The sequence below is a fragment of the Podarcis filfolensis genome (assembly GCF_964270895.1).
Source record: "Podarcis filfolensis genome assembly, chromosome: 16".
Lineage (NCBI taxonomy): Eukaryota > Metazoa > Chordata > Lepidosauria > Squamata > Lacertidae > Podarcis > Podarcis filfolensis.
The window spans coordinates 16,053,155-16,075,397 of NC_139620.1; the positions used below are offsets into that span (position 1 = coordinate 16,053,155).

The window sequence follows — 22,243 nt, forward strand, 5'->3', positions numbered from 1 at the left end:
CCTAGCTTGGGGACTTTGCATTTCCATTGGCTGAGTCCTCAGCTCAGGCACCTCCCCCGCTCCGGCCGAGCTGTCATTCGTCAGCCCCTCCTGCTCCATCCTACGCCTCCGCTCCTGAGGTGTTCGCGACCGCGACGAGGCCGAAGCCCCGCCTCCTGGCTTGTGGAGGCCGCTCCCATTGGCTGAGTCCTTAGCTCGGGCACCTCCCCCGCTCCGGTGACGGACACTTTGGCATGAGGGGACGGGGGCCGAGCATTTCTTTCGCCCCTCAGTCGCTCGACGGGCCGCCGACGCCTCCGCGCTCGCCATGATGATGGAGTCGCTGCGCGTGCAGCGGCTGCAGCCGGGCGTTGGGGGCACGCTGCGCTCGCTGCGGCCTGGCGTGACGGCGGGAGCGTCCCTGGCGGTTGCCTCTGCTCCCCCGCCGCCGCTGCCGCCGCCCCCGCCGCCGCTCGGGCTGTCGCTCACCCTGGGGCCTCCCCCGCCGCCGCCGCCCCCGCTGCCGCCTCTCCCGCCGTCGCTCTTGCCGGGCGTGACAGCCGGATCCAGCCCCCCGGGAGCCGCGGCGACGGGTCCGCCCGCCGTGCTGAGGGAGGCCGTCGAGGCCGTAGTCAGGAGCTTCGCCAAGCACACGCAAGGCTACGGCCGCGGTGAGGATGAAGGGCTGCCTCGGCCACCGTTATCTGCTTTTCTCCTCTGGGCGTGTGCAGAGTGCCTGCCTCACCCATCCAGGCTCGCATATGGGGAGCTGTTACCGTGTCATAAGCTTAGGGCAGAGTCTACCTGGCAGAGTTGTTTTGTTGTAAGGATAAAGGCGGCGGGGAGGAGCCTTCCAGAAGGCCCAGAGTTTCTAGGAGGAAAAGTGGGGTGAAAAATGTAAGGAACGAGGTCCAATGTATCCCTGAGGGAAAGTGGTCCCGCCTTCCCATTAGCCAGCTGTTTAAAAAAGACTGTAGTAAGCATGTAGAGTGGTCCTGTCTCTTCTGATGGACAGCTTTTTAGAAGCGAGGGCTGAAGCATGTGCAGAATTCAGTTGCCTTCTCTTAACCGCAGCCTGCCTTGCAGTGCTGTTGTGACATCAGGCAGAAAACTTCATTGCACTCATTTTGCTGCCTGCTATCTGACAACTATCTGACTTTTAGGAGACATCTGAACACAGCCCTTTAGGGAAGTTTTTGACGTATGAGGTTTTATTGTGTTTTTAATATTCTGTTGGGAGCTGCCCAGAGTGGCTGGGGAAACCCAGTCAGGCAGGGTATAAATAATAAATTATTATCATTAAAAATGATTTTGTTTATAGTCATTCTTTTATTATTATTATTATTATTATTATTATTATTATTATTATTATCGATGAAATTTATATACTGCCCTTCATCCGTAGATCTCGGGGCAGCTCACAGCATAAAAAGTCTAGATAAGCCTATTTAGATATGTAGGAATGTTGATGTGTGTTTTAATCTGTTTTTAGCTTATTGTTTGTTTGTTATTTTTTAGCATTTTAAATAGCTGATAATTTGGTGTGTTTTTCTGTAAACTGCTTTGCAGGTTATTGCTTTCTTTTTAAACCAATCAAGCAGTGTATAAATTTTATGAAACAAAAAATAAGTAAAGCAGAACAAGGGAGAAGACTTGCAGAATACCTAGAGCTTCTTAGAGGAAAAGTGAGATAGAAACGTAAGAAATGAAGTCAAAATGCCTCTGAGCAAAAAATTGACTTTTTACTAGTCAGCTGTTTACATTTAAAAGGTGAGCTGAGTGTCTTTCTTTGGTGACAAGCAACTGACTACTGGAGGAAAATTGTCCTGTGGATTTTAGTAAGGGAGAGTTGTGGTCTGGTGAACTGGGGAGCCCCAGTGGTGTGGATTCTTGAGTCGTGGGATCTTGGAGAGGGAAGACAGTAATTGGGGGGTGTTGGTACAGGTGTTGTGCACCTGCAGTTCTGGGTAGAGAGGCCCTCTTCTTCCCATCTCCAGCCCTTGATTGCTTGCTAAGATTGCTTCCCTGCTGAGAATTTTATTTGTTCATTGATTTATTTTAAGTAAGGAAGGTAGCATTTTTGGCTTCTAACTATTTGAAGTAAAAATAAGCTATTTAAATCCTACACATCTGAAGCAACCATTGTTTCTTCTGTAGCCTGATGTGTTATGTGGCTTATGTTAAGTACACCCATAGGGTAGATGTCTAGAATGTTTGTTTTCAGCTAATGTTAAATGAAGGGGTCTTCCCCCGCCCTGAGAAAGTTTCCCATCAATAATGGCGAATCCTGTTCCCTCCCATCCTTCTTTTCAGATTGGCTGTATTTTTAGCAATGTTTTGTCCCTGTTTTTGGATGAAATGGGGCCCAGGTTCTTCTTGTCTGTTTTGGGAAATGTTTTCTAGCCTGCTACAATTTTTATGTTCTGGGATAGTACAGAAGGCCCTAATTGTGAACATACTCCAGGGTAGCCTCAAAATGGGCCAATTTCAAGAGCTGTTTGGTTGGCTTATGAAATGTAGGAAAGGAGCAGTTAAAATGAGTTTTTGCAAACATCTATGTGGAAAAATGTTGTCCTCTGCTCCAAATGGGGAGACTTTGTGGCCACTTGGGGTGTCAGATGTTGGCCTACAGCAGCAGCAGGCCCAGTAGACGCCGCCTTGCAGGTTCTAAGCAGCGAATGCTTGGCAGGCAATCTGTGACTTAAACACAACACTGCTTTCCTGGCTCTGAAAGGCTTTGAGGCCATGTGGAATCATTTATTCTTTCCTATTTAATATGCAAGTCAGATGTGCTGTCATACACAAGGTAGGGACTAGAGTATGTGATCCAAGGCCATAAACAGTGGATATAAATAACAGCCAGTGGTCTGACTGTAAACGTCCTCACTCTCAGGTAGGAAATGTAAAAATGAACTGCTGCTTTTTGTACTTGTTGAGGTCTTTGAAGTATAATTTCTTTCAGTGACATGCAATGAAAGGGGGTTTTGAACAATCACTCTGGGCAGCCCCAGTCAGCACAGTTGTAGTCCGAAAGTTCTGGAGGGCAAGGGTAATAGAGGGGTAGGTTTTTATGGATGTGCTGAGGTTTCCCGTTTAAGATTGGCATTGCTTTTGCTGCTGAACTGCAGTCCCCCACCTGTAAGATGTGGCATTTCTGTATTCTCAACAGGGCATCCAACGTACATTAGGGTATAGCAGGTTCGTAAGGTAACCCTAGCCCAAACCATTCAGGGCTTTAAAGGTTGTTAGGAGTTCAATGAACTGGCCCTAGAAATACATTGCTATACAGAGCAAATGGTACAGCATCGGTGTTACAACTTCAAACTGCCTGGCTCCAACCAATGATTGCATTGTGTACTGGTTGAATTTTCTGTTTTTTCTTCAAATGCATTTCTATGTAGAGCACTTGGTATCCCTAGTACAGTACATGGATAACTCAGTCTGCTCTTTCCAGAAAGCAAGAGCATTTGAAATACTGGAGGAAGTAAATTAGGGGTGTGTGTGAAAGAGGTCTCTATTTGTCCTCTCCTCTCCCTCTTCAGAGAGAATGTGAGAATGGATAGCAATCTGATTGGGCTTTATAAATGATATTAAGCCTAAAAGAGGATCTCTTTATGAGAATAGTTTGGGAAGAAAATAGAGGGAGTTGGGCAAATTCATAGTCACACTAGCTGTTTGTATTTATGGAGTGGGTTCTCATTTCAATTAACATAAACCTGGGTTTCTTTTTACTATGCAAATCTGCGTAGGCTTTGTGTTTTGTTTTGTTTTGACTTTCTTTTTTTCCCTTTTTTGCTGCTCAGTAAATTCCAGTCTTATAAAAAAACCAGCCAGTATTAATATGGTGCGTTGAAATATCTGATACTACTTCTGAACCAGCAGTTAAGGAGATTCGTGTAGCATACTTGCTTTACTTAGCATATTGCCTCTAGCTTTTCCTTCAGCTCACAAGTAATTGTTCTCTCTTCAATCATTTCCCTATATTCTGAAGGACTACATATACAGTCTTCAGATTACCTGTGTATACATAAGCATAGTCTTGTATAAATTAGCTTGTAGAAGTTGGGAAGACATCCTAGAGCAGTAGCTCATACTGTTTATATGCGCTCCAAGCCTGAGGTAGAACTGAAGTAACAACTTTCTCCCGAGGACCAAAGACAACTGTGTAAAACCAACTGTAAAAACTAGTGTGGACAGTGGCTCCTGTTGTAATCTTTAAGCACACTTCCATTCTAACATAAGCCAGCTTCATTTCCACAGTGCTTTGGACAGCATTGCTTTTCCATAGTCTTGTTGGAGCCAGTAAGCAGCCTCTGGAAAGCTGTTCTTCGTTAAGCTTTTTATCTCCTATGCGGTGTTTGCATACTTTGAGGAAAGGCTCAGCCAATTCTTCATGGAAACCTGGACATCTTAGACATCATTGCTTGCTTTTTCAAATGTTTCTAGCCAAAATAATTATTTTATTTTCCTTGGGCTTTTCCGTCTTCCTTTTAAAATCAGAACCTCTAGGCTGCATTTATTTAAAATACGAGTTAGTAGAGTGGTCTAGGAGAAGCATTACAGCTTACACACAGTTTTTGTCTTCTTTCAAGATGTCACATTAATGGGGTTCTTAAGAATGCTGGTGACCAAGAAAGCATTGGCCCTTAGATATTGCAGAATGAATTCCATCTTCATAGTGGATTAATATATTTTGACAGATTGAAAAGTATCTCTTCGGTAATTAATCTGTGTTGTGCAGTATTGCCACAAACACTCCCGCTCTCTCAGATCATATTCACTTTTAAACAATAAATTTAAAACAATAGCACTGCTGTTTCTACATATTATATTAAAATGCAAAACAGGACTTTGTTTCTAAGCTCATGCATTTTTGCAGTCTTAAATATGAAACTATTTTGTTGTATTTTTTCTAACCAAAATATTCATACTATTTGTGCTTAGGCTGCTAATGCTGGTTTCCATCTTCTAGGGAAGTACTAATTTTAGTCAAGGAGTGCGGCTGCTTAGCATAATTATCCACTGTCTGGCCTCATGCTTCTTTCACAAACATAACACTTTGCAGTACAAAGGGGACAGTGTGTAATGGGATCTTGTCTGGGCTGAGAATAGAACACCCATGCTCTGGCTACAAAATACCATTTTCGCTGCTTTCAAACATCGCAAGCAGACACAAACCGGTTGGTTGCTTTCTTGACACATGATGAATTGATATTGTGTCATGAAGATTCTAGATAAATAATGTAGGGGTTTAGTGGGATAAGAGGGCAAGCTAATGGCCATTTCTGAGAGAACAAACACATGCAGACAATTCTTAGAAGCATAGTGAGCAGTATTACTAAAGACTATTCACTCTGTTTGGCCATAGCCATTTCCACACTGAGCTAGAATGCTATTGTTTCATTTGGTGTGTATTCAGCTAAGTCCTACTGGGTAGACCCATTGCAATTAATGAACCTAAGTTAGTCATATCTGTTGGTATACTCTGAGTAGGACTAGCACTGAATACCACCCATATACTCTAGAGGTATGCTTTTTCACTTACCGTATTTTTCGCTCTATAGGACGCACTTTTTCCCCTCCAAAAATGAAGGGGAAATGTGTGTGCGTCCTATGGAGCGAATGCAGGCTCCCTGGCTTCAGCGATAGCAAGGCAAAGCCTCCGAAGCCTGCGCTCCGGAGGCTTTGCGTTGCTTCCGCTGAAGCCAGGAGAGTCTGCTCTTTGAGGCTGGCGGTGGGGAAAGCAGCGCTTCCCCCATCGCCAGCCCCAGAGATTGGGGGGCAGCGGGAAGGCGTGCGACGCCTTCCCGCTACTCTCCAACCCGGGTTTGAGGCTGGCGGTGGGGAAAGCAGCGCTTCCCCCATCGCCAGCCCCAGAGATTGGGGGGCAGCGGGAAGGCGTGCGACGCCTTCCCGCTACTCTCCAACCCGGGTTTGAGGCTGGCGGTGGGGAAAGCAGCGCTTCCCCCATCGCCAGCCCCAGAGATTGGGGGGCAGCGGGAAGGCAGCGATGCCTTCCCGCTACTCTCCAACCCGGGTTTGAGGCTGGCGGTGGGGAAAGCAGCGCTTCCCCCATCGCCAGCCCCAGAGATTGGGGGGCAGCGGGAAGGCAGCGATGCCTTCCCGCTACTCTCCAACCCGGGTTTGAGGCTGGCGGTGGGGAAAGCAGCGCTTCCCCCATCGCCAGCCCCAGAGATTGGGGGGCAGCGGGAAGGCGTGCGACGCCTTCCCGCTACTCTCCAACCCTCCTGTGGGCTTTTGCGGGAGATGGGGGAATTCCCCCACCTCCCGCAAAAGCAGGCAAAAGCCGCGCGCTCTTTAAAGGGGCTCCGTGGCTTCTGCTGGCTTTTCTAGGAGGTGGGGGAATTCCCCCACCTCGCAAAAAAGCCTGCAAGAGCCGTGCAGCCTTTAAAGAGTGCACAGCTCTTGGGGGCTTTTCCCCAAGGAGGGAGAAGGGACTGACTGGCCGAGTCCGTCCCTTCTCCCTCCTGTGGGCTTTTGCGGGAGATGGGGGAATTCCCCCACCTCCCGCAAAAGCAGGCAAAAGCCGTGTGCTCTTTAAAGGAGCTCCACGACTTTGCTGGCTTTTCTAGGAATTCCCCCACCTCCTAGAAAAGCCCGCAGGAGCCGCGCAGCCTTTAAAGAGCGAGCGGTTCTTGGGGGCTTTTCCCCAAGGAGGGAGAAGGGACTGACGGGCCGTTTCAGTCCCTTCTCCCTCCTGGTCGAAAAGCCCGCAGGAGTCACGCGGGGCTCCTGTGGGCTTTTGCGGGAGGTGGGGGAATTCCGCCACCTCCCGCAAAAGCAGGGAGAAGGTCTTGGAGTAGCGCACAGGCTGCGTGCAGCCTGTCCACTGCTCCCAGAGCTGCGGGGAGGGGGGAATCATATTTTTTCCTTGATTTCCCCCCCTGAAAACTAGGTGCGTCCTATGGTCCGGTGCGTCCAATCGTGCGAAAAATACGGTAATCTCACTTCATGCATGGGAGTGGGGGCATTACAGTGCAATATACATCCTTCTGTCCATAGGTGACTTATGCCATCTGTGGGCACCAGATTATCCAACTGTTGATTTCAAGCATCATAACATAAATCTAGAATGTTTATTTACCACAGAGCTATTTAGTTCAGCTGACAGGCTGCTTTTAACAGTTAAATTGACCCAGCCCTGAAATTTTCTCTCCCAGTTTTTGATGCATGAGTAAAGCTGCCCTTTGAAAATAACAGTTGGGCTTTGGTAAGTGACCTGGGTGTGTGTGTGCATATTTTATGTACCATCCAGGGTAGAATCTGCTTTAGGGGAATTATTTTGATTGATTTTTTTTGAGCAAGCAAATAAAAGGCATACTAACGTAAAACTGCTAATGGGTTTGGTTGCTCTGTGATAGCTTGACAAACTACTACAGAAGAAGACTTTAGGTCTTCTTCGGAATGAAAGTGCATGTTTGACATTAGTAAAAATAAATTTTGCTTGCCCACATTTGAATTCCAGGCATTCAATGGTTTCCCACACAGCATACTGCACAGATTGTCTATGGTTTCCTGTGAGTTCCTTTCATTAGTAACTGCTGTGTTTGTTTCTCTGTGTGTGTGTGTGCGCGCATGCACATGTGTATAAAGGAAACCCCAAATCTGAAAAATCTCCATTAATAGTCATTCCTCAGAATCTTGCTGAAACTATTTTAGCAGCATATGTATCTATTATGTCTCTTCTTCCTAGAGCTAATCAAGCTAATTCACATTAATATGAAAATTCTTTTTCTTTGCTGTAGATTTGCATGGAGAAGAGAGATGGTGGTGGTTCTGAAAAATCTAGATTTGATGCATCCCACTTAATCAATTTCTGTTGCTCCTTGCACTTCCACAAATCATGGTGTCCATCTGGATTGCCTAGATAGGGTGGGCTGGAAGACACCGTTTTTGCAATTGTTCCAGTCCTTCCTGGAGGGTAGAGCTTCAAAGATGCTATTGGAATTTGGCTACTCAACTTCATCAGCATTGGCTAGTGAGGTCTGCAGTGTTCTACCTCCATCCTCTGTTTTGCTTAGCATCTAAATGCAGATACTGTACTTGGAGAAGTTGTCTGGAGATGGGGGATTGAGTGCCATCAATATGCTGATGACAAGCACCAGTTACTGTACATTAAATTCTGGGGAGGCAATAGAAGTCCTGAATGAGCTTGATGAAAGACTGGATGTGGGTGAACAAGCTGATATTGAATTGAAATAAGGCAAAAGTATCTCTAATTATCTGAAAAGCTGATTTGGGGTTAGGCATCTAGCTTCTGTTAGAGCTGATAGCACTCTGCTTGAAAAACCAGGTTTATGCGTGCTTGTGCTCTTGATCCTAGTATTGCTCCTTGGTACCCAGATGGTAGCTGTGGACTTAAATGGTTTTGTATAGCTGAGTCCTGTGTACCAGCTGCATCTTTTGCTGAGCAAGGCAGATTTAGCTATTATAAAACATGTCCTAGTAACATGAATCAACCTTAAATTCAAGAAAAGATAGGTCATAGCATTTTATAAAAATATATAAAATAAGTTGGATCATTGCAATGTGCTCTCCTTGGAGCTGCCCTTTGAAAAGAGTACATAAATTTTAACAGGTGCGCAATGTGGCAGAGTTGTGACCAAAACGTTTTTTAAGAAAGAGATCTAGAATATGGTTGTTGTACCAGATTCTTTGTCTTACAGTTTATTTCCAAGAGAAGTTCAAAGTGCTGCTCATTTCCTTTAAAGCCCGAAATGATTTAGGACTAGGGCACTTGAAGGTTGGATTCTGCCTACCTACATAGCTCTTCATTGGAGACCCAGTTCAGTGTTCTGCCACCAAGTGAAACTTTTCTGTTTGCAAGACCTTTATTTTTGTGGCTTTGTAACTCTCTACCCAAAGAGGTGGGTGGTCCTAATAAAGGCATTCTCCTTCTGTGGATTTCTGATTTTTTTTCTATGGTCCAGTATGGCTTAAGAGAGCCAGTGTGGTGTAGTGGTTAAGAGCGGTAGGCTCGTAATCTGGTGAACCGAGTTTGAGTCTCTGCTCCTCCGTATGCAGCTGCTGGGTGACCTTGGGCCAGTCACACTTCTTTGAAGTCTCTCAGCCCCACTCACCTCACAGAGTGTTTGTTGTGGGGGAGGAAGGGAAAGGAGAATGTTAGCCGCTTTGAGATTCCTTCGGGTAGTGATAAAGCGGGATATCAAATCTAAACTTCTTCTTCTTCTTCTTCTTCTTCTAATTCTTTTTTTTTTTTTACATCTTAAAAATACTTGTATGATGTGCTATCCCCAAATCCTTAAATTTGCTGAGAAATACCACATATGAATCTTGAATCAGCTGTTTGCTTTCTCTTGTATGTCTGTTTCAAAATCTAGCACAGAAAAATATTATGAATTGTGCTAGGTGAGTCTGGGCAGGTCAGTCAGACTATTAATGGATGCTCTTAACCTGCCCACTCTCAAACTATTTTCAGTTGCATCAGAATAGCACACAAGACATTACGCAGTAGTATCTTTGTTTTTAAATGTCAAGAGGGTGCCTATTTTTAGGGGGAAATGAGTTGCAATTTCATGCTCTAAACTTTTTTCTGCCTCAAAACAAGCCCTTTGAGGCATTTTTAAAGTCAACCTGAGTATGGTATTGTATGCCTTAGAATAACTTTTACACAGTAACTATCACCACAGGCTTTCCTTTTTCCCCTCTAGCTTTGGACATGTCCCAAGGATGATGAACGTCTAAGGCAACGTTCTTTAGCTTTGGCTGCTGACCCTTGGTCATGGTTGAACCTGTCTTTGTATCTCTCTTGGGGGTGGGGGGGGTGATAAGCAGCAAATGATGATTGTAGATTATATTCCTCTTGCTGCCTTTTGTGTAAATACTCTATTATGATATATGCCTCTTTCTCTATTTTCAGTCAACGTTGTGGAAGCTCTCCAGGAATTCTGGCAGATGAAGCAATCACGTGGTGCTGATCTGAAAAATGGTGCTCTGGTGGTTTATGAGATGGTCCCATCTAACAGTCCTCCTTATGTCTGTTATGTCACATTGCCTGGGGGGAGCTGTTTTGGCAGTTTTCAGGTTAGAATGTGTTAACTAGATGTTTTGATTACTTTTTGTTGTGGTGGTCTGGAACTCTGATCTGGTGGGGTCGATTAAAAGTTCCTTAGGCTATGTACAGATGGCTTTAGTGGAGCAAAGCCAGAAAATTTCCCTTCATACCACAACCATGGCACTAGCCCTGATCTAGTACAGGCAGCTAGAGGATTGTACAAATATATCCTGTGGATATGAGAGCTGCTCCGTGGTCTGTATGTGTGTGTGATTCATCACGGGCACAATCCAGTAGGCACAACAGTTAACATGAAATGGGCACGCATCTCTTGCAGTGGTGCTAATTATGTATGGGAGGGCTTGATTGTCCCCAGCAAAATGGTTCTGGATTTAATGGTGACTTACTGGGCAAAAATGGTGTCTCCTCTTAAGCTCACCTCACCTAGGAGGTTTTGCTTGATAGATGCCATCCATTCCTTTCATCAAAATGCATGGCCTGTCTGTACGGGAGTGTTATTTCATACAGTGGATAGCTCAAAACCAATTTTCCCAAGTGCAGGGGTGTGTATGTAGAGGCATGCTTAAGTTTTCTGCCTCTAATTTCTAAACCAGTGTTACCTGTTCATACCAGCAGGCAGTCCTTGACGGGAGCATCGTTGTGGTGTGTGCATGTTTGATTTCTGTTCTGCAAATGTGACTTCAGCATGCAAAAATTGGAAATAGTATTGTTTCACACACCACAATGATGAAAAATACTGCCAGTGCTCCTTCAGCAACTACTGGTGGAAATAGGCATGCTGCATCCTTTTCTTTGGGCTATTGGAAACAAAATGGCTAGCTTGTTCTCGAGTGAGGTGCAAATGGAGGTAGGGGGTGTGGCAATAGATAGCACCCAGCGAAACATCTCCATACACATAAAAACCCACAAGGTTGGGTAACTTGTAATTTTATATTCCATTTTTACACTTAGCAGGCAGTTTGGGAAAATCCAAGTTTGGGAAAAGTGTGGGCTGCCAGTTAGAAGAGCTGGATGTTATGTGGATGGATACTACAAAGACAAACTGAGACACAAGCAGCCTCAAGCCTGCATTAAACTTTGTGTGGATTATCCCTTAAAGTCCATCCAATTGCTGTAGTAAATCATAAGTCTCTTGATTGTCCAAAACAAGTGTGTGAAGCATTATGGTGTAAGTGTCATTGTGCCATAAACTTCAATATATCTTCCTTCCTACCTCAATTTTGGTAGGTTACAGACTTAACACTTGGAAGTCCAGGGTGGCCCTTACTTTTGGCTGAACCCAGGCTCTGTGTAGTGGGCTTAAAACAGGTATCCTAAACAAGCAATCCTGGTTTCTGAACTGCCTACCCACTTAGAGAACAGCAATGGGTGTTTAGAATAGGGTGTTCACAGCTTGGTTTTAGCTAATTAATTTTGTTGACAGACCCAGCTGTGGTATTTCCTTCTCCAAATAATATGTGCTCACTTCAGCTGCCTGTGTAATTCTTGCATTGTAGATGACTGGAGTTTCTGGGTTTAAAGAGCCCGTTCCTAATGACTTCAGGATGTTGGAGAGCACCATGTCAGCATGCATAGCTGCAACCTAGTAATTTGGGGTAGAAATACATACTTCATAGTATGTGGGATCTAACTGATCTTGGCTTTCGTGATTCCTGTTCTTAAGCATGCCCTGTTCTTCTGTCTCCGCCCGCCCCCTAGTTTTGTCCTACCAAAGCTGAAGCCAGGAGGAGTGCAGCAAAAATTGCACTGATGAATTCAGTGTTCAATGAGCATCCGTCCCGGAGAATCACAGACGAGTTTATTGAGAAGAGTGTCTCGGAGGCTCTGGCATCTTTCAATGTGAGTGCTTTTCAAAGCCCTGCGGCTATAATTGGTGGGGACAGAATTGCTGGGAAGCATCACGACTCCATGGGAAGGGAAATTCTTTGCATCTGGAAACCCTTATTGGCAAGGTTTCTAACAACTCTGGGAATGTCATCAAAATAAACTGTTAAACACCCACCCAGCCCATGCTCTCTTCTGTATTGAATGCAGAGCTTTTCCCAGTTGCATTTTTGTTAATTTGCCCTTGACACTTTCACTACACCCTGTGTGGAAGCTCTCTGGAGTACTAAACTGTTCTAATTCCAGAGCCATGCAAAAGCACACCAGAGTTTTCTGAGCTCTGATCAACATTCTTGTGAAATACTTTATAAAAAAACCAAAACTGATAACTCTCTTCTTTTTGTGGTTCATGGTGGGGGTGGAATGTTTGATCTGGGTTCAAATCCTGCCTCTGTCATGGGTTTATGGGACAGCCTTGAGCAAATTGCTCTCACCTCACCCTTTTCTCTATAGTGGGAATAAAGCTTTTCAGTGTTGAGGAAAAATAGAATAAAGATCCTAAAGCGCTATGCAGTTGTGAGATCATAGGTTTCATTACACTAGACACCTGTTTATCTGAAAATCAAGTTCATATATTTTTGTGTTTGATATCTTCTGCATTAATTACCTGCTTCCAGAAGGAGTGGCTCCAACTATCACCCAACCATTGCTTTTCTGCTGTAAATTACCAGCAGAATTGGAACTGCCTTTCTACACATTTGCTTTTTCTATGTATACATTCTGCTACATATAGAAGTAGAGTGCCACAGAGTTCTGTCCCAGGCCTAGTGGTGTTTAACATCTTTATAAATAACCTGGGTAGAGGTTATGCTCATTAGATTTGCAGATGACACCAAACTGAGTGGTGCTGAAGGCATCTACACACCTGTAGAGATTGCACTACTCTACTGCTCTATGGGTTGTGGGGGGAGTCCTGACTTTCTGTAGTCTGAGAATAGAAAAACCACGGGGGGGGGGACAGGGTGACAATATTTGGATGATGCCCTGTAAAATGTATGACAATTCCACTCTAAATGCCTAGTGTAAGCACTCAATGCTTGATTAATAAGACAGCAAAATGTTTTGAAGTTCATTGCATATCTACACTCTAAACTTTTTGTTGTGTACATATTTAGGTGCCAAATAATGTTAGGAACCATAATATGGTGAATAGTGGGGGTTTGGCTAAATTGCTAGCCATACTCTAGCTGAGCCACAGTTCTAGGGACTGGAAGTGTGAATGCCTATTAAACTAGATGAACTCTGGTTTAGTTATTTCTGTCTGAGTGTAACTGGAATGCCTGTTGTGTGGCGTGAGGAAGCTTATTTGTGAACCATTAAATTGAGACGTAAGAGTCATTCTTAAATAGCTTGTGTATCTTTCTTCAGCTGTCCTGCAACCATAAGAAAATGGCTATGTTTATATGTTATGCTAAACCATGGGTTAGTGCTATGTGTGTGAGCTGGAATGAGCCTGAGCAAAGCCTTGAGCTTGTGAATTCACCCTTCCCTCTCTTTTTTGGGTATGGACAAGAGACAGAGTTTGCCAGTGTTTCAGTTTCTCTTAATCTCAGTATAGTCAGTTTGTTTATTTATATACCGCTTTCCCCACAAATACATTTTACTCAGAGCAGTCCACCAAGGCTGCCCTGTCTGAGAAAAAAGGATGTCTATTAAACATCACACCCTTGCTTGTATCCAGATGCTGTGGAAATGCCTCTTTAGAGGTCTGTCTGCTCTAAGGTCCTTGAATGTTTGTCTTTCTTGCAGGGCAATAGAGAAGAAGCAGATAATCCAAGCACAGGCATTGGTGCTTTCCGCTTCATGTTGGAGTCAAACAAAGGAAAGTCCATGTTAGAGTTCCAGGTACTCTTTTTAATATGATTAATCATTCCTCCGGGGCTGGCCCTACCATTAGGCAAAGTGAGGAGGGAGGGAGCTGCAGCAAGTTGTTGGGGAAGAAGAGGAGTGTGTGCCATGTCGGCCGCCTTGTCCTAGCCTGTTGCCCTCTGGCGCTGTGGAAGACACATTCTCATTACCAGTATTAAAGTAAGATTTTTCTGCCAGCCTTATCAATCTATGTACATGGAATGAGAGGTGGCTCCACCTTGTACTTTGCCACAGGAGCAAAATGTGTTGGGCCAGCCCTTCATTCCAACCTTGTGTGCTGTATGCATAATGGGACCAGTCAGGCTGCATTAAAAAAAAAAAAGGCCTATTAAATGCAAAGTAGAAAGGGAACCCAAGTGGTTTAGTAATGCAGTATTTTTTTCCAGTTCTGAGCAGCAGAGGGCTTAATTTGCTACAACTCAGGAAGATGAATATTTTAAGACTTAACACCTCTGCAGTTAGCTTTAAAATAGGTACTTAAGGGATTAAAGCATGTAATTGATTGGGGAGTAGAATGAAGTGATAGCTTTTGAATTTCTTACCAACTCTAAATCCTCAATCTTGTGACAATTTAAGGAATTTATGCTTTGTATTTATTCTGCTTTTAGGAGGAGAGAAATTTGTCTAGTTCTTGTCACTCCCTCCCCCCCGGACCACTTCAAAATTGCTAAGAGTTGTGATGGAACACTTACCGTATTTTTCGCTCTATAACACACACCCGACCATAATATGCACATAGTTTTTAGAGGAGGAAAACAAGAAAAAAAATATTCTAAACGATACAGTGGATGTATGATTTTTGTGGTTCACGCTGTGGCCACAGACATGTGATCTGACGGTGAGTTTGGGGTAGCCCAATGCAAAAATCCTGAGGATCCATGTGGATCCATGCTTTGTAACCACGTTTTTGTACCACTGCAGCCCCAGGCAACAGTGGGTGTGTGATTTTTTTGGTGCAAGCTGTAGCCATGGACATGCTATATGATCTGATGGTGAATTTGGGGTGACCCAGTGCAAAAATCCTGAGGATCCATGTGGATCCGTGCTTTGTAACCACGTTTTAAGTGGGGAGGGAAGGAAAAGCACTCAAGGGACGAGGAACATGCATGGGGTGGGTGGAGAAGGATGCTGTTAATAATGCAGAAGAGGGTGGGTATAAGAGGAGAAGGCTCCTCTCCTCTCCCGCTTTGCTCCTTTAAAGCAAGCAGGCTCTGCTTCTGTCCCTCCTCCCCGGCTCGCTGAAAAACTTTGCTGCGATTTAGCCAGCTGAGTGGGGAGAAGAGAGGGACAGAGAGCCTGCTTGCTTTAAAGGAGCCAACCGGACAGGAGCCGCTTACACTCATGTAAGCGGCTCCTCTCCTCTCCCGCTTTGCTCCTTTAAAGCAAGCAGGCTCTCTGTCCCTCTCCTCCTCCCCACTCAGCGGCTCTTCTCCCGCTTTGCTGTTTCAAAGCGAGCCACGGAGGAGGGAAGGAAGGGGAACCATGGATCCTCTGCTCACGACTGCAGCAGATCCGCCCGCCATCCGTAGGCATTCGCTCCATAACACGCACAGACATTTCCCCTTACTTTCTAGGAGGAAAAAAGTGAGTGCTATGGTGCAAAAAATACGGTAATTATTTTTCTGCCTGTTGTAGCAGTTGTAATGCACTGTGCTAGATGCTATATGATTTTTCATTTTCATTTTATTGCTTCTTTTATTTCTTATTGATGGTGTTTGAATTTTGTAGAATTCACATTGTAATACAATAAAATATAGTATAAGAAATAAAAGAAGCAATAAAATTAATAATTAATATGAATATTTAATGTGATGGATGTGCCGTCCCCCTTCTTCAACCAAAATCCACAGACATGCTGTGGACTACCTGAATCAAGCTCATTAGCCATTGGTGGCCCATGGACCACAGTTTGAGAACCCCACCTCTAGTTTATACTGTAGTGGGACTTGAAAGCTTAGTGTCTGTGAATGGCAGAGGTATCATGCAAGATGCCTAAGCAATTAAACCTTAAAGTGCACTAATGGAATGTTAACGTTGCTTATTATGTGTCTAGGAAATTTCTGATGATCACACTGTGCTAGCAGCACACTGAATAGACAATAGAGAGACATTCTGTCAAGGGAAAATTGGGCCCCAGAGTTTCACTGCTATGGGCTGGAAAGGAGCCAGATTTGTTTTTTCTTTTTCTTTTTGAAGGCAGGTGCCTCAGACTGTGACTGCAAATCAGCTTCCCTGGTGCTGATGTCTCCTTCTCTAGTTATGATAACATTGCAGTAGGATAGCAGAGCAAGGTTTATTTTAGTGGCCCCGCTTATACAGAGTGACTCAGTTGGTTATGTATTACTCCTGCTCTTGCTGTATTTATGGACCTGCCTGCCTACGTGAGGGAGGTTTATGGGATAGTTTTTGGCCTGGGCTGCTGCTGGCCTTCATGCAGTGTTGTAGCTCTAGGATTCTTAGTGGTACATGCACACAGAAGACCCGAACCATGAGAATCTCTGCCGGGCTTCACAGTCCTTCTGTGTAAGTGTCAGGGTATTTTCCCAAGGCAGCTGGAATGGTTCTTCTAGGCAACAGGCCTGCATTGTCTTGAACTCTATCATGCTGCATTTTTTGCTAGCCTCCTGGGACAGACAAAAGGCCTTTGTAAGAGCTGGGGTTTTCACCCATGGCGCTGTGATCCCTCTGCCATATGACACTGTTTTGGAGAAAAACAGCTGGGGAACAGTTAAGCTGGCATTCAATCCCTCTCCCCACCCCAAAAACTTACAACAGATTTGTGGAGGCTCTTGGCTTTTCTTTTATTAGGGGTAAATGCACTTGGTAGAATTCTGCCAATAATTGTGGGTGATACCAATTTTTTAAAAAAAGGTTTTTATTTATTTTCCATGGTACAGAAGATACATTCTGAGAAAACAATTGTTACAACAGTAAACAACAAACAACTTGTTCCGATATGATTATTACATAGCATGACAAAAGTCTGTAAAGTTTCTTTTTACTATTCTAAAAGATCATGCCACATTTCCCCATGAGCGTTGGGTGGATTCCTGCCACAGTCTGAAAAATTAATGTATTCAGTAACATTTGCCATATGTTATAAAAGGAATAGAATAGGGATTGTGTTTGTCCTTTCCTGCTCTGACCATACGCTGGTGTACCAAGAATTGAAGTTAAGCCCAACATCTGGCTAAGTGGTCATAATTAGGGTAATCTTGGGCAGACAGGATAGTAAGCCCAAGTAGTGCTAGTGCATGATATATTTCAGTGGTTTTGTTATATATCAAGCTTACTTCTTTAAATATATTTTAATGATATCGCAAAGCCACCACATATGGAAATACGTACCTTTGACTGTGCACCCCCTCCAACAATGAGGGTTGACTTCCTAAGATATCTGGGATAGCCTCACAGGTGTATAGTGCCACTTATGCAGAAGTTTTAATGAGGATTCCGATTTTTGCATAAACCAATTTCAACGGTATCTTGGACCACAAAGCTGTCCACTTTTCATTTGCTATTTGTGCTTCTATGTCCATCTCCCACAGCGTTTTTGTGTACAAAAGATTGCTACATTTTAGATTTATTAAAGCTTTATAAATTGAGAAAGCTATACCCTTAGAGAATGGAGAGGGTTTAGGGGACACCAATTTTATGTATTTATACCCTACCCATCAAAATCTTTCCCAGGGTAGTTTACACAAAAGTCCTGTATAAAATAATTAAGGCATACAATAAAACACAAACAATCCACAGTCTAAAAGCAGCATAAAGCCGATAAACATGGATTTATAATTCAGAGTTTCAAAGGCCTGGGAAAAGCAAAACATATTTCCCTGTTGCCAAAACGACACCATAGCAGGCAGGCACCCTGTCAGCCTCCTCAGAGAGAACATTTCACAAATGGAGCACCACGACTCTGAAGGCCCTTTTCTCTAGTCACCACCCACCACATCTGTAATGATGGAAGCTTAGAGGAGGGCTTCCAAATATGATCTCATGCAGTTAAGTTATTTTAGAGAGGGCAATCCTTCATTCTGACTCCTCCCTGTGAATGGACTGAAAGGAAAATCCTAACACTTTGGCTAGGGCCTGGAACGGACTGGGAACCTGCATGTATGTGTCTCTTCTCACCAGCAAGAGACGTTTCCAGTGCCTGGTCACTGTTAGCAGCCTCACAGCTGTATTTTGAGTTTCCACACCATTTTCAAAGGCAGCTGCATGTACAATGCTTTTTCAGTAGTCTAATGGACAAGGCTACCAGAACATGGTCAACTGAGGCTTGGCTATCTTGGTCTATAACAGGTAGCAGCTGGTGCACTAGAGCTCCATGCTACAGAAGCAGGCAACCAGCAACTCCAATAACAAGTGTGGTTCTATGAGCACTCCCAAATGGCGGTCCTGCTTTATTAGACAGAGTGCTGCCTAAGTAGATTTAAGCACCACCTTCATAGATGGATGAGCTATCCATTGCCAACAACACCTCCATTTTGTCTGAATTTACCTTGTTTATTGGCCTTTATCCAGTACATTACAGACTCCATGCACTGGTCAGTGCTTCCAGAGTCTTATGAAAAAGAGAAACAGAGTTTGGTGTCATCCCCATGTTGACGATGCCTCACTCAACATTTTCATGTAGATGTTAAAGAGTGGGTGGGTGGGAGCAAGATGAAGCCTTGTGGGATGCCTTAGAGCTGAGCCATAGTAGGCGGTGGAGGTGTCTTTTTCTCTCTCAGAACATCTAGTTACACTTCCTCTGAGAAGCATTTCACCCATCAGTGGACATCTCTTTAATTTCCTACTCTTTGCTTCATTAGTGTTGAAACAGTGCTTAAAATTGGGCTGCTTTCCTTTGGCAGGAGCTGATGACCGTCTTCCAGCTGCTGCATTGGAATGGTAGCCTCAAAGCCATGCGAGAGAGACAGTGCTCGCGACAGGTAAGCAGAGCCTGCAGATGGGATTCCTGAACCTTTGGACTGACAATCCTGTCTTCTGTGTGGGATTCATGTGGCTGGCAGTGGATTCTCCCAATGCAGTATGGGAGGGTGAACCTAGGTGTTAACCCATGAATGTCTTTGTAGTAAGGGCTTTTATATGTCACCACTTGCCTTCAGCACAGGCTGGGTAAGCTTCCCTTTTCAACAGAGTTTATTTGAGTATACTCACCTGGGTCTTCATGGGGCTAGTGACTTCTGGCTAGATCTACTTTCCAGGCAGGCACACCAGCAAGAGGTGATTGCCTAAGCTTTCTTGTTGCTCCAGCCCTCACTACTGCATCTTAGTCATGTCTATCTGTGCCAATCAATTTCTGTTTTCCCAGTTGTCTTTGAAGTCCCGCTTAAAGTATGCACCATCATCTCAGTGGCAGATGGGCTGGCCGTAGTGGTTCCTCTGTGGTTGGTCCCTGCTCATTCCATTCCATTCCACTGCCCTGGTGTTTGGGAGACACAAGCTTAATCAGTCAAGTGCTCATCTGCTGATCTCTCTCTCTTTCCCTCCCGCTAGGAAGTGTTGGCTCACTACTCTCACCGTGCTCTCGATGACGATATAAGGAACCAGATGGCAATGGACTGGGTCAATCGGGAGCAAAATATCCCAGGGGCTCTTTCAAGGGAGCTGGCTTCAACAGAGCGGGAATTGGATGAAGCCCGGCTGGCTGGAAAAGAGCTGCGGTTCCACAAGGAGAAGAAAGACATTCTGATGTTGGCAGCTGGCCAGCTGGGGAACATGCACTCTTCCAACTGTTGAGAAACCCCAGAGAGCTGTTCTGTTTCCCCTTCCCTTCCCTACACTCTCACTTCACAACCAACTTCCTAATGGGGTGTGACCTAGAGCTTGTTACAAAATTGAAGGGGGCAAAATGTCCAACCAAATTCTTCTAATTGGCTTTCAAATTTTTCTTACGTTATCAGTCATGCAACATGCTTTTTGGATTTTTAAGTCTAATCTGGTTGTAGATTGTTGAGATTTGGCAAGTAAATAACCTATATCGCCAAGCAGATAGATACACCCACCCCCTTTTTTACCTACACACAAACACCATTTTTCAATATACTTCAGCCAGAGAGAAATATCTCAAAATCTGAAAGTTGAAACTTGGTCAGGTTGAGTTTGTTCATAATTGAGCTTCAGTTCTAACCTGAATCACATCACTTAAAGAGTGTGCACAGATGCCTCTTTTTGAAGAATAGGGGCCCATTTGCACATTTTTAAAACCTCTTTGCTAAAAAAAATATCTGTATAGATTTTATAATGTACTTGGATATTCTTAGTTATCTTTTTTCTCTTTGGGATAGAGAATTTCTTATTGATTCACTATAGAGCACATTTTTAAATGTAGCCTTTTTAGTGTTAAATATACTAATACTCATTTAGTCCTCAATTCTATCCAGGTACTATACAGTATTAAGTGGAAATGTAGCATTGCCAAGAGGATACTAGTTTTGCCATGGATATAAGGCATAAACTGTATGTTAGGCAAATGTATTCCTGCAGTTTATGTAGTTTGATACACTCCTTTTCCCCTTGCCACCTGATAAGCACAGCACTTAAAACACTCCTCTTCACTGTTCTCGAACTACTATTAAGGTTTTTATTTAGTTGGTTAATGGCATCTTGTTCTAGCTGGTGTCTTGATTGCAAGGTTCCACAGAGTTTGAGCAGTTCCCTATTGCTGCAAGGGATGGGGTGTAGCTCGTCATTGTGGCTGAATTTGCGCATCACTGTGTAAACTGTTGTTAATGGCTGGCTGTCATGTCACTCCACCCCTAGCACAAGTGGGAGCAACAAACCACAATCTCTGACATAGCGTTACATTTGAACCAGAGATACTGGGTTGCTTTTCTCTCTCATAAGTAAAATACAACCCATCTAGTTGCGCTTCACGAATGAATTGTGTCGCTTAAAGGAGCTTTCCAGGTTCTAGAGATTTGAGTTACTTTGGGACATTCCACACCAAATCTATGTGCTCTCACAATTCAGATTTTCTTCAAAAAAAATTATGTGTAGATACCTATGAGATAACCTCAAACTAATATTTTAAGGTTTTTTGGTCCAAAATTGGGTGCAGGAGAATTTTTGACAATTTCGATTTTCGCATGATTTAGGCTAATGCACTTTCTGTGTCAGTTTAGAAAAAACCTCCTGTTTTGCTTATTTTTCAACTGATTGGGCTTATTTTGGTATCAAAATAAAGCTAATTGTGGCCTCTTTAAAAATAAGGTATAAAAATGGTATCTAGTGCCACAGAAAAGGGTCACCAACCATTCAAAGTGAATTTTTGTCATTTTATTTCTGGTAGGTTCAATAAGCCATAGCGCGCAAACCACAACTAACACGTGTATCAATCTTGAGTCGTGAGAGCATGGTTGAGTATTAAAATCAGGTGATTTGGCGTGGAATGACCCCTTTATAATGAATCTTAATGGGGAGCTCCCAGCCTTTGGCATTTTAGTCTCTCTCTGCTTACCTCTTGCAGGGAAGGAAGATAGATGAAGTGTTGTTTCTAAGGTGCTCAGCTGATTTAAAAGAAAAAGCCCTGACTCATTTTCTTTCCTTGATAGCTTCAGCTTCTTGATGAATGCAGAATCATAGCTGCCAACGTTTCCCTTTTTTTAAGGGAAATTCCCTTATTCCGAATAGGATTCCTCGCAAGAAAAGGGAAAAGTTGACAGCTATGTGCAGAATCCTTTGATTGGGTTGCAGATACCATAGGCTTATCTTGACTCAAAGGGGGAAGCACTACTTTGTTGTTATGGTTGTGTTTGACCTTCATATCGGAGCGCTGGATTCAGTTGGTGCCTCAGAAGGGTCTACTTCCATGATTTGCTCCTGTGAACTGTGATGTGTGCAGTCCACAAATCATGCTATTTTGGTTCATTTCCAATTGAGCAGCCTCCTGTGTCTTAGGAGACTGCATCGGCAGAGTGCTCTGTGAGTTAGCCTGTCACACAATAGCTAGAGCTTCTTGTTTGTAAGTGAAGAACTGTGATTGTGCAGCTGCAAGGAGAAATGCCTCTTTGTTCGAGCAACTTTAGAAAGTTACAAAAATTTGTAGAATACAAACTTTATATATGTATGCACTTTTATATAAAAAAGAGAGACTGATACTAGGAGCAGGACTCTTAATAGCAATACTGACTATGTATATAGAGAAAGTTGCTTGAAGCTTCAGAGACAGAAGTGCTCTGCAGATCACGTGTAATATGAGGGAAAGCTGATGTAGATGTAAGGGGGAATCATGTCAGCCACCCAAAAGCCAAGATCACTCATCTGCACTGTGAGGAGAGCATTGCGTGTTCTGTGTCTGACTTTGTCACATCCGCCTGGTAAAGAACTACCTTCCAAGCACACCCTTAAGATTTGGGACTAAGACAGTATCATGAACTAGCAAAATGTGATGTTTAAGGATTAAAGGGGGGAAATAAAATAGGTTACAGAGGGGGACTAGGCCTC

General features: G+C 43.9%; 1 protein-coding gene across 1 annotated transcript; it reads left to right on the plus strand.

Moving 5' to 3' along the window:
* The first annotated feature begins 215 nt into the window (after positions 1 to 215).
* Positions 216 to 22,207, plus strand: LIX1L (limb and CNS expressed 1 like). The gene is made up of 6 exons (XM_083589405.1): positions 216 to 650; positions 9,881 to 10,044; positions 11,735 to 11,875; positions 13,670 to 13,765; positions 18,649 to 18,726; positions 19,295 to 22,207. The coding sequence occupies exons 1-6, from the start codon at positions 308 to 310 to the stop codon at positions 19,535 to 19,537; spliced, it is 1,065 nt and encodes a 354-aa protein (XP_083445531.1). The 5' UTR covers positions 216 to 307; the 3' UTR covers positions 19,538 to 22,207.
* The last annotated feature ends 36 nt before the right edge of the window (positions 22,208 to 22,243 follow it).

Bases quoted from the DNA above. Each gene is read 5' to 3' on its own strand.
- LIX1L (XM_083589405.1), top strand. From the start codon at position 308: ATGATGATGGAGTCGCTGCGCGTGCAGCGGCTGCAGCCGGGCGTTGGG. The intron at 11,876-13,669 runs GTGAGTGCTTTT...TCTTTCTTGCAG, and splicing joins AGGCTCTGGCATCTTTCAAT to GGCAATAGAGAAGAAGCAGA. The intron at 13,766-18,648 runs GTACTCTTTTTA...TTCCTTTGGCAG, and splicing joins AGTCCATGTTAGAGTTCCAG to GAGCTGATGACCGTCTTCCA.